At 38.7% G+C, this 13,283-nt stretch overlaps 1 protein-coding gene across 1 annotated transcript; it reads right to left on the minus strand.

Moving 5' to 3' along the window:
* Window positions 1-10,787: 10,787 nt before the first annotated feature.
* LOC104446541 (L10-interacting MYB domain-containing protein-like) lies at window positions 10,788-11,622 on the minus strand. The gene is made up of 2 exons (XM_010060384.2): window positions 11,299-11,622; window positions 10,788-11,216 (listed from the first exon to the last, which is right to left on the minus strand). The coding sequence occupies exons 1-2, from the start codon at window positions 11,620-11,622 to the stop codon at window positions 10,788-10,790; spliced, it is 753 nt and encodes a 250-aa protein (XP_010058686.2).
* Window positions 11,623-13,283: the final 1,661 nt, after the last annotated feature.

A 13,283-nucleotide genomic window follows, 5' to 3' on the forward strand; every position in this document is an offset into this window, starting at 1 on the left:
TGATTTTATAAATCCACGACACACTGACGGCTCGATCGGAAGCCCGATTTTATCAATTTAGCCGTCTGAACTTCCTAGCCAAATTTCCATGACGTCCGAAACGGTTTCCGTAAAAAATCCTGAATCTCCTAAAAATCTTCCGAGGCGAGTTGACGTTCCTAAAATTTATGTGTGGCCAGAATATTCAATTTCTGAAATCGGACTTGAATTAGCGGTTAATTTTCATTCGGCGCGTTTTTAGCGTAACCTAGACTACCAGGTAGTTTTCAGAACTTTTCAAGGCAATTGACTCGTGGTCGATTTTCTTCGAACCACTATGAATCCACTCGACTCATTGGCGACTCTTGCTTGTCGTGAAAATCTCGAGGATCCAAATAAGGACACGAGTCCAAAACAATAAGAAAATCGTCTAGAGCCAATCGACGAGAATTTTCCAATTTAGTAGAGTCACCCACGATCGGCTACACATCTCAGTTGAACAGGACCTATCTACGATCTCAAATCGATTTTTAACTGTGTCGTAATGGCCTCTAAAGATGGACACGATTGAGAAGCCGATTCATGATCGAGTTCTCAAGTCTAATTGCTTTAAAATTCCTAATAATTTCTCCATATAGTCTAGTTATCTCGAGAGTGATCGGCTCTGAGAATAACCCTATAGATGCGTCAATGAAATGCCCGATTTATTCAGTAGAAGACAGGGTTGAAAATTTGGGATGTCACACCATGCATGATTCAATTTCAATTTCCAAATTTTATCTTTTCATTTTGAACTGCCACATTTCTCTTTTTCTCGGGATCAGTATTTGCATCCCACATTTATCGCTTGCACCCCACCTGGCATCTCGAGGAACCTTCGGCACAAACCTCCGAGCATCCGGCACACACCTGTCGGGCATTTCGTACCCCAAGTGGCATCACGAGGTATCCCCCAGCACAAACCTCCAGGCTTCTGTCTCCCCACGCTTCGGGCATCTCGAAACTCCCGAGAACCCTCCGGCATTCAGCCATTTAAGGCCACTGAGTATCCGGCATTTACACTCCTTAGCCAGGCATCCCAACACTCCCGAGGCATTGTTAGCTTATACCCCCAACGACCTTCTCACTTATCTTAGTTCACATTTTCAATTATATCTCAATCTCAACATGGCATATGATGTGATGGCAAACAAGATCATTTTCATCTTTTGATTCTTATATGCATTTTCAATCATCATCATACATGCAGCAAGATACAACCACTTATGACAATACAATCCATGGGGTCCATACAACTTAGAATAATCCACATATCATGTCTTTTTTTTTGAAATTTACCAAATTCCAGCTTACACAATTTCGGAAAACATATAAATTAAATATCCATATGATCTTAAAAAATCATACAATCAGAGCATGTAATAGACAAGGCATAAAGGTAGCAATTTCATGAAGGACACATGCCCAAAAGAGCTTCACACAAGAAGATATAGCTCACACAATACATCATGCAAAATTCGGATAAAATCAGATTGTGCAGTTCTTGAAATATTTCGATTAAAATACCCGAATGACCTCAAAAAATTATGGAATTTTACCAAGTTATAGTCAAGACCCTAAGGTATATTTTTCATACAGACATCTAGGCCAGATTCGCTCTAGATAATTAACTATAGACGGTCGAAGCTCCTGTTCCTAATACCGAACAATCCAGTTTAGCTGTTTCTGAAAAATCGAGGTTTCGCCTACTTATCTTTCTTCATTTCCTCTGAAATTTTGATATTTTTTTGCCTCAAGAGGTCCCCTACAATTTTCATTAAGGGATCTTAGTGAGATTCTCAAAGGATAGTCACCATATAGTCCACGAAGTCTCGGGAGTCCACTACCATACTTCCAGATCTGCCGTCTTCAAAAGAAAATCGTTTCACTAGGCTACACTTGCTCGTTTTACCTAAAATTTGATTATGTTAATCTTCAGGATTTTCTCTACAACTTTCATGAGAAGTCGAAGTGAGATTCGCGGTAAAAAGTGACATGCAACACACAAAACCACCAAGAGGTCAACAAAACAGTTTCAGATCTAGCGTTTTCGTAGAGGAAGGGTTTCACCCCTTAAAACGCAGCCATTTTGTCTCAAATTTTAGTATGTTATACTTTGAGATGTTGTCTACAAATTTTAGTGAAGAATTCGAATCCAAAATCTGACTCAAACCACGTATGCAAGCCTTTACAACGTTTAGGGTCAGGCGGCACACTCGAAAACAGCATGCTATCTCAAAAACAACACACCCTAGCTTCGGTTTCTCATACCCTAAACATCCAAGATTTACCACCACTCAAACACACATGCAAGAGACAACATGCAAGAGCAGAATATGGATCCCAACTTGCCTTCAAATCGAGTAAACAACAGCACACGGACGGCGACGGACGGCGGATGGATGGGCAACGGACGAGCGGACCTCCCCTTTGCGTGGCTTCTCCCTTTCTCTCTCGGTTCCTCACTCTCTCGCAACCCCCTCTCTCTCTCTCACTTGGCTTGGGCGACAGCCCCCTAAACCGGCCACTCTCTCCCTTTTATTCCCCCTTAATCACAATCATTAGTCATCATGAGATGCCTCCCACAATGGCCAATGGATGGAGTCCCCTTTTTGCCACTTGGCAAGACCCATGCATAATGGACTTGGAAGTGGGCCGGCCACTCCCCCTCTCCTTGGTCGACGGCAGCCCTCTCCATGGGCTTCATGGGCCGGCCTTTTGGCCCATCAAAGGTCTACACTCTTGGGCCTAAGGCCCAAGCCTAATTAAATCAAATTTCAACCCCTTTTTAAATACTAATTAAATCCTTATTGAACCAAAGTACTATAGTGTATAAATTAAATAATTATACACTTGAAATCACAAATCCATAGATTCTAACCCACAATACATATGGCCAAAGATAGATCATCTGTTTTGTATATATGTTTGCAAACTTCAAATTGCACAACAAATTAATGTTAATACTGACTACAAAAGCTGTGGCATGTTGAATTTTTTGATAATTATCTGGAGAAATTTTTTTGACAATAATTTTAATCTCCTTGGTCATTTCTGCAAAAAGGAAAAATTCAAACCGTTAACAGCTCTAGTAGTTTATGAATGAGATATATTAGATTTTATGCATGAAATATGTATTGGTTCAAAAAATTTACATTTAATGACGAGAACGCGAGCAAAAGTAAAATTCTATTTAAGGGACATTCGTGTGTTTTAATTCTAACTTGATTAATTTATTGCAAGTTATATCTTCAACACTAAAAAGTAAAATACAACTAAATTTAAATAGGACATATTCCGTATTGTATTTTGAACTATTTTACTATATTTACATAAAGAATATGTTAATTTAATTTTTTTGAACAATTATTATACAAGTAAATAAAAGGATTGGTAGAAGATTTTTGTTTTTGGAGCATTTCTTTTCTGATTGAGCTAACACGAAATAAAAAGCAATTTGCAGAAAGCAACTACAGAAACAATAACAATTTATGAACTATATCATCAATACATTATTTTGCAAATTTTAGTTGAATTGTTATATTTGTTTCCCCTCGGCTTGTCGCAAGCATGGCTGACCTCTTATGATGTTTTTGTTCTTTGGATTTACTTAATTCCATATTCACACATATCCAAGAGAGTCATAAGAAACGGAAAGATTAAGTTAAACAGAAAATTCAACCGTTTAAAAAATATATGAAAGCACCTTAAACAAGACTACGGATGAGATCAAATGGATGTTCTATAAACGTCTAAAGCATAGCAAGTTTGAATTTTGACAATTTCAGGAACTGAACATACTTTTAGCATAACTTAGATGCACGCAGATTCAATGCAAAAAAGATGCTAGCTACCTCACCTAGTGTTAGGGATTTTAATTGTAACTACTCGAATTTAAGATAATTATGTACAAGTATCTCGAGATATACCATCCCATGACTATTTAAAAAGGCAAGGTTGCCTATTCTTCCTCGATGTCTGTTTTTTAATTTTGACCTGTACATTCAATTTGTCTAACATGCATCAATAGTTGCATGCTCCGGTGATTATGTCATCAGTATCTCAATATATCAGCTCACCCTGGGCTCGTGCCATGCATTGGACCTAGTGGAGTGGCCTAGGCCTAGTTCTTTTGAATGAAGTTGGCATTTGGTTGGGCTCAGTGGGCTTTTGGGCCACACGTGGCCAATCCATTTCTCAAAAGGGTTCATTGGTCAGTGATAGATCTATCTAAATAGGTCTTCAACTAATTTCTCAACCCATTCTTGATGGACAAAGTTATTATATGTGTTAGTTATATTTATGTTCAGTAAATGGGTTTAGACCTAACTCTATGGATCATAAATGGGTTTAATGTGGGTGTTAAATGAGTTCGCAATTTACTTAGACTAAACTTACTTCTACAACTCTCTCTTCACTCTCTTTCACGTTCATTTATTCTATGCTTTCACTTTAGTTTGGGTATTAATTTTCCTAATTTGAGTTAAATATATAAGTATTTTAACATTATGGGTTGGGTATAGATCACTATATTTGTGTTGTATGAAAATGAGCTAAAAGGGTTAAATTGATCAATTTACATAGGACCATTTTTGACTCGGCTTGACCCAAATCTGACCTGACCTGACATGACCCGATCCACCCATTTGACAAATTTAATTAGTGACTGCTTTCAGCCCAACAGTGGGCCTCCACTGGAAAAAAAAAATTCACAAATTCTCTATAAACTAGAGCCCCATTCTCTCATTTTCACCATTCATCACTCTCTCCCAAATTCTCATTCTTTTACAAATCTGTAATTTCTTGCAAATTTGCACTTTCTATATATGATTTACTTCATTCAATCTCGTAATGGATCCCAACCGCTTCTCAAATGGCAATTAAGAATCTTCGAGCTTGAGGTGGCACTTCAATTCCTACACTAATCCCGAGATGCTACACACTCCCTATGTGCCTGGGTCACCCAAGAAACAGCAACAAATGCAGGACACTGACGGCATGATAGAAAAACCGGATGATTCAAAATTCATGTCGCGCAAACCCCTAACTCAACCTCAAAGATCAACAAACTACAATCGATGTCTTTCAACGAGGTGAAGATCATCCATTCTTTGGTGGACTTTAAAAATCGATAGGGTACAATGATAAGTGTTGGGAAAACTTCCAATGATAGTTTGATGATTTCAAAACTATCATTGGTTTAATATCTACTACATGATTGTAGATGTTTGTCATGATAAATTGATGATAATTTTAGGACGAATTGATTTTATCAATGGTGTCTGTAAAGCTTAGTGATGGACATGCACAAAGATGTAGGCCTTGACAAAAGGAGAACAAGTTAGATATGATGAGCGGTTCATGAGGACTTGGAGGGACCAAGATAAGGTGATTAAGCCCTTGGATACTGGTATGCTCAGGAAGACCATTGGATAATGAATTGCAAGTTGTTCCACAAAGAATACAATCGATATCATCAACAGAATATTAACAAACAAGTGATGACGAGCAATTGATGGTGCAAATATCAATTCCTAGAAGGGATTGTTCAATAATCCATCCTAGGTTGACCGTTGAATTGGAAGAAAATTGTTGTTATCAAGTCGGGAATCCATGGCCGAAGGACAAAAACAAGTGAGGACATCTTTGGCACTTTTGGTCAGTGTGTTAGACTATATATTTGATGGAATAGTATAACAAACTTCATTTCAAGAAACCTTTTTTTTTGCCGGCAGGAGCGAACTATATGGGCAGCCTAAACGTTGACATTTGCTACAACCAACTCCCAACGCCTCTTTAACTCTTCAGAAGCATCTTCAAAGGTTGGATTGGAGGGGGAACGCCTATATAAAGAGGATCAAAACAGCTAGAAGTGGTGGCTACCGAACCTTGAATGCCGGTGAAGAATGCCTAAGGATGGAGGAGCCACCGGTTGGACACCAAGAGGAGAGGACACCGCTGAGCAAGGCCAAGAAGAGCCTAGAGAGGCTTGCAATTTGAGATATCCTGAATGAGTTGTGTCTTCATTTTGGCTGGCCATAGGAGGTTTATGAAGCCTTTACAGGTCCTAATTGGGTTAGCATTAGGACTAGACGGGATGGAGCTTACAATCGGTTAAATAACGAGACTAAAATGACTTCAAAATGGAGGACGTAGATGGGGTGAGGAGAGATGAAGAGGGGTGGTTGGCAGTTGGATTAAGCGGGAAGTGTTTGATGCGATAACAGCTATTGAAACAAAATGCTACGTTATCGGCTCGATCTAAATTTGGATGATTTCTCACAATTTGGAATTATGGCTGATTTCTCAAAACTTTGGGATTATCGTTTAACTCACTGTTTGGACCCTAAAATTTCAACAATCTTGGAGAGGATGTTCCATGGCTCATTGACTAAACTTGACCTTGCAGCCGTTAGCAATTTGATTCTAGGCCCACATTGCCTCTCGAACTCGGGTTTGAGCACTAAAAAGGTGGGAAATTTACGTTCTAGCTTAATTTCTATGCTTGAGCTACAAAAATCATGTGAATGTCAATTTAAGCACATTTCTTCACCATGATTGCCCATTTAAGCTCACTTCTCTCATGGCAAGTTGGATTTTGAAGTTCTATCTCATGCCAAGTCACTTCTCGAGGTCACCTCTAGTTCCCTGTATATTTGTCAGTACTGAAGTGTAATAAAAATGCAAATATAATGCTAATGCAAATTATGCAACATTGATATATTTGTTTAAAGTCTGATTTGATCCCTAATTTCCCGTTTAATGAATGACTAATCCATTAGCCAAAATTAGGTGTCGACGATCGGGAATGGATCGGATGCCCATTGTTCAGGCCGTGGGCATCCATCCCACTTTGGTCTATTTGAGACTCTCCGGGTCGGTCCTCCATGGTCCCTTTGCTTTGTGATCACTCTAGGATTGTCGAGGCATGCTTTGGGTCCTCTTTTTAAGCTCGGGGATAGGCCGAATGTGTCTTTTTCATACACAGATGAAAATGGAGATGTCGAATAGGTATCAGTCTAGCCAATGCCATCTTCCGACTCAGAGTTTAGATGACGTCTCTTTCTTATTATAGTCCAACATTTAAATTTAGTTTTATTTTTTTTCTCATATATAGATAATCCCTTCGTATTAATATACACACATATATAAAGTATAAAAGAAGCATTTTTAATGCGTATCGGCTTTTTCGCAGTACAATATAGGATGAGATTAATATTGACTATTGTTAGTTGCATCATAATGCATTTAGGATTAATTTCTGATTACAAAGATTAAAAAATTTTCATTTATTAGACTAGTGCATGTCTCTTCTTATGAATAGCTCACAGGTCCTGTTTTAGGAATTTATAACAAACCGTTGTATTAATTTGGTTTGATACGGCTGAAATTGCTTTTATTCTGTTCCGTCTTTATATTTATCATTGATTGGTCAAATTTATTGTATGAGTATCTATGTATGATAATATAGATTTACATGTTTAAGAAATAAAAAATGAAAATATATTGGAAGAAATCATTTTTATTAAAAGAAAAAAGTTACTAGTGATAGGTGCTAGGCAAAACTAGCTTAACCAAGTTCTTGCATCCAAAGCCTCTAGTTCACCAAAGTGGGGCGAGCTCCTATGCCTTACTTGGCTCACAACTAGCCTATAATAGGTTAGTGGCAACTCGATTAAAATTCAACTATTTAATAAAAGAGAAATCAAGTTGTGGTTGGCGGGATTTGGAAGAATTGTACATTGCGTAAGCACCACATTGTAAGAGAGTTATATGTCTCCGCCTAACGATTCATTAAATTCTTTCAAAGTTCATCTTGGCAAGATCATGGTAATGTGCATATTGATGTAGTTCAAATGTAATTTTTCATTCATAATGTATAGACATGTAATTATAAAATTTCATATTGCATATCAACATTCGAAAAAGTCTATGTTTTTTTACAGTATCATACACGGAGCATAAGTTCATGAACTAAAGACACTTGAAGACTCTACTTATCCGCCATTACCCTTAGCTGCCCAATTGGTGTGAATCTCAATTAATTTTTTGAATTTATGAAGGAAGGCCGCAGGTGACTTCCAGGCAAATGGAACATAACAACAGAGTAATGGCAAGTGGAACATGTATTAACTTGTCCAATACGTCCAACATATATCTAACTAAATTTTAATATAATATATTCAGTTCTCCAATAAGTCCAACATCTAACTGACATACAATAATATAATGCAACAGTCCAAAATGTCCAACATCTGACCAACATGCAGTAATAAAATATTTCCGAGACAACCTCCTGCTCTTTGAAGACTTTTGTCAATTATTTCCTCAATTTAGGGTGCGCATGGTAAAATTTCTGAAACAGAAATTGATTTCTGGCCAGAAATCAATTTCTCAATTTCTATTCCCCGGACAAGTTTCTGAGCAAAGAAATCCGTTTGATAACGACTCAAAATTTCTATTTCTGAAACAAAAATCCGTTTGATAACAGAAAAAAAATTTCTATTTCTATGAATCATGTTGTCCCCTTCCTTTTATCTCACTCTTCTTGGTGCTTGTGATGGTAATTTAATTTGATAAAAGTTGGTAAATCACTTTAATTTATATTGGTAATTCGATAAAGTAGTTAAGAACTTCAAAACATTAGCAATTTATGTAAATAAAATCTAGTAATTAGTATAAAAAATGCTAATATGCAAACTATAAAAGATTTGGTAGTTTCAAATGCTAATATGCAAATAGTTAATGTATTTATTCTCCTCATTCAAGATTCGGGTTTAAGTCACTACATTTTTTTGCATTCTTTTGAGACCACGAAGTGATTTTATGGTAGGTACTAGTTGACATAGAGGTAGGCGCAATTTGCGAGAGATTCAAAATTGATAAAATGGAAATTGTGCTAGAAATAGAAATTGATTAGATAACAACATAGAAAATCCTCAAATACAAAATAATAGTCGAAATAACACTAACGCATTACAAAAGTTGAAAATACAATTTCATGGAATTTCCGGCATATTATTATCCCTTGCCATTTTATTGGCAATGGTTTTCCTAAGCGTATTTATTTGGTTTCCCTCCTCGGTCAGGCTGAATGTTTGCAAGGTCATCTGTGTAGGTTTAGCCAAGTACATCGGATCTCCATATAGGGAAAAGTTCATATCCATCTTGTCTTGATCACGGATGTAACTATGGATGGCACAACATGCAATTACGATATGTGCTTGCTTTCGAAGTGCAAATGAGGGCATGTGCCTCAAAATGAAAAAGCGATTCTTCAATGCCCCAAATGATCTTTCAATGACATTCCTTAAAGAAGAATGCCTATAGTTGAACAATTCTCTTGCAGTTGTTGGCCGTCTCGCTCTACCCCTATACTCATTTAAATGATATCGGTCACCTCTAAAAGGAGTTAAAAATCCCGGAGTAGCTGCATAACTAGAATCCATGACATAGTATTTGCCTACAATAATGTATTTATACATTGGTTATAATTTGTAACTATAAATATGATCATAAAGAAAATTACTCCTTAAAGGACAAACAAATACACGGTGGCGGCCGAGGAAATTCCAAGTGAGGAGTCTCCAATGCTCTTTTGCAAGCACTCAACAATCGTTGGCGAGCCTTCCCAACCAGCATATACAAAAGTAAATTTCATATCAAACGAACAAACGCACAGCACATACTGAGTGGTGGTGCTTTTCCTACCTCTAAATGGGATTTGCTTCGACACAGGTATAGAAGCATGAATGTGGGTGCCATCAATAGCACCTATACAGCCCTGTCATTTTATTAAAGACTAGTATTATACAAAATTATCAACCAAATAAAATTAATGGTGTAAAGGAATATATGAGAATTCTACCTTGAAGTAACGTTTATGCTTAGGATCCATAAGAATCTCTTGTGGAACAACATCAAAGGAAGGTGGTATGATAATCTCTTTTGCCAATTTGAGAACTGCTTGCAATACTTTCGTGAAGTATTTGCTTATAGTTTGTCCAGAATGCTGGAATCTCTCACATAATTTTCTATTTGAGTTCTTGTGACAAATCATAGATAAGAAAATCCCGATTTGTTCATCTACCCCAATATATCGAGTATCTTCCAACCAACCTTTTTCCTTCATTAGACCACAAAGGTTGAGAAAGACATGTCTCTCCATTCTAAAAGCTTCATATACTCTATCGGAATGCCCATGAAGAACCTCGCTTATCCATTGCGCTCCCGATAATAAGCTATCCCTAATAGGTTTTTTCATATGCATAGACAGATCCACTGCAACAGTGGCCAACCATGCTATCGGTATATCAAGATCAAAATCATCAAAATCCTGTCCAATTGATTCAACTGATGCTACTTGACCATTAGACATGCTACTTTCACCCTCATCCATATTACCTATATCATCACACAAAATAAGAATATAAACCCATTAGATAAGGACTCCAATATTAATCAACGATAGCAATAATGTCATCATAAGTGCAACATAAAAACATAAACAAACAAAGTCTCAAATACATAAGTCATGGAATGAAATTAAACAAAATAGAAATCTATAGCATGTTTCTTAACAACTACTCAAGAGATTCAATAAGTCCATGCCTCCTTTCAGGTAGAGCAACCATGAAAGCCTTTCTCCAAGTGGCATTAAGGCATGCACGATTCACGACCTTATTGTAAAGATTTTGCTCCAAATCGGACATGCCATTTAGAACGGCGACCACAACTGCTATGGAGTAGGGGTCTACGGGGAGGTGGGGCTACGGGAGGTGGGGCCTCGAGGTTATGGAGTCACTTGTTGATTTGGCGGTCCTTAATTTGATCATTTCTTGAATGGCTTTCATGGTGACACCGAGTTCATGGTTGTTACTCTTTCTTCTCCTCTTGGAATTTGGGGTCCTATTCAACTTGTGTTTCTCACGAGGCGAGGTGGGAGTCGCGTCAGATGCAAGGACTCCCGTATCAACATAGTTTTCATTAGATTCCTCCGCATCACCTATCGTAGCACCACCACCATTGTCGCCACTAACACCATTGTCTTCTCCATCCGACACCACATACTCTTCTGCATTTTCTTCTGCATTTCCTGCTGTATACGCCCCAGTAGCATATGTATCACCAAACACAATACAAAGGTCTGGATACTGAGGAAACCCCTCATTCTTGAATTTAGCCCATTCAGTATTATCCTGCAAATTTCATTGAAATGACATACATTAACAATATAATTGAAGCCTCAATAAGAGAAAATGGACCCAAGTAAAGTGATACCTTGATGTGAGAATCCCATACACTTGAATCCCCCACAGTAACTGTTTTGTTGACATTATCCCATCCAAATCCAGATTGTGAAAGAAGCTTCTTAAAACTACTATATTGCTTCTTTAGTTTGTTTACCTTATTTTTCAATTGAATTACATTATAGTGGAGTTCTGTTTGTTTATTGAACTCGGCATGTATGTTATTCCACCCTACTTTATTGTAGGTGCAGGTGGGGCGATTTCCCTTTTTCACCTCTTCCACCAACAAACTTATAAGCACATTGGTCAAAGACTCAGTCCACTTTGCTATAAATGCTTCTTTGTGGGGTGCCATTTAACCTTAACTGAATCAGTATTCAATGAAAGCGATCAGATGATGCACCAATTCAAGAACAAAAGCTTGTGATTAACAAGCACATCATGTAGGATAAGCTGAAATTAGAAGTTAAAGAATCACAAATAACAAGAAAAACAGTTACATAAGATTAATAGAAGCTAAATGGTGAAATTTATGATACAACAGTGAATGCTTGATTGCACAAAATGCATGGAATCCAAAAGCAAGTCACTCCCGGCTTTAGAGTTTGCACCAGCAAGAAATTTATACAATAATATAAGACTTCTACTAAGCAATGTCAACCGGGAAAAGTACACCATTTATCCTCATTTTTTTTAAGGATATTGTCACTTCTTTTATTTCTGAATAAATTTTCTCAAACAAAAACATCATGAGCTAGAAATTCCCTTTTCTAAACCTTTCAGTCATCATTTTTAATTGACTGCATAAACTACCAAATCTAGTCCACCAGTGCAGGTCCCAACCAAAAAATAAAGAGTAATTGAAGTTGTAAGGTTAATCTTGGTATGAAAAGGAGCCTCAAAGTGAGTGCTACATAGGACCACATTGAATTGGATATAAATAGAAAGAGTATCACACCTCTTCTGTTAGCTGTAAAAAGAAGCGATGCAGCATTGATATGAATTCGATCTTTCCATTCACATGTTCAAAAGGTAAGGAATGGATAGAGGTAGAACATGGAATTAACAGAATTTAACTGGTCTAACAACTCCATGCGTCTTTATGCACGCTAAGCAAGGTTTCGATTCTTTTGTGAAAAACTTCGATATCCAACACAAGTCAAGGGCCAAAAATTAACGAACTCGAGATGCAGCCATGAACCACCATCTACTCCGCCACAATCAACCATCACAGCTATTTCAGGAAACTATCCTAGGAATTCCGGTGGCAGGAATCCCCCCCTTCCTCACGCATAAGGGCTCCATATTTCCTAGTGGCGAACGGCTCCCAAGAAACCTCCCAAAATCCCGTCTTGATCACCTACCACAATCCGTCCACACAAATCCAGCACTCCCTACCTCCTATTCCACGAAACCGCCCAATCCGGAATGGCCGGCCCGGCTCCCTCGCCAAAAATGCCCGTGGACAAACGCAGGCGAGCCCCGGAACTAAGCACTCCCCAGTAATCACAGTAACTCCGCAAGCCAAAACTCTAGGGTTGAAGCCAAGTACCCCCAAAACCGAACAAATGAACAAGAACAGAGACAACACAACCAAGAAAGAGGCGAAAAGGGAAGGATCGATCGAACCTTGTGAGGAATCGAAAGCAGAAATGGGCAACGGCGACTGGATCCGCGGAATCGAGAGCGGAAGGGGACTCGGACGAAGATGGGCGACAGAGATGGGCGACGGCGACGGCGACTAAAGTTGGGCGACTGGATCCGTGGACGAAGATGGGCGACGACTGGAGATGGGCGCGGCGACTAGAGTTGGGCGACGACGACGGCGACTGGAGTTGGGCGACTGGATCCGCGGACGAAGATGGGCGACGGTTGGAGATGGGCGCGGCGACTAGAGTTGGGCGACGGCGACGGCGACTGGAGTTGGGCGACGACGACCGCTGCGGGCGATGGCGGCCCCAGGGACGCGGACGGACGAGGCAGGTCGGACGGGACGGCCGGAGCAAATTGGCCGGT

The sequence above is a fragment of the Eucalyptus grandis genome, chromosome 5 (assembly GCF_016545825.1).
Source record: "Eucalyptus grandis isolate ANBG69807.140 chromosome 5, ASM1654582v1, whole genome shotgun sequence".
NCBI classification, from domain to species: Eukaryota; Viridiplantae; Streptophyta; class Magnoliopsida; order Myrtales; family Myrtaceae; genus Eucalyptus; species Eucalyptus grandis.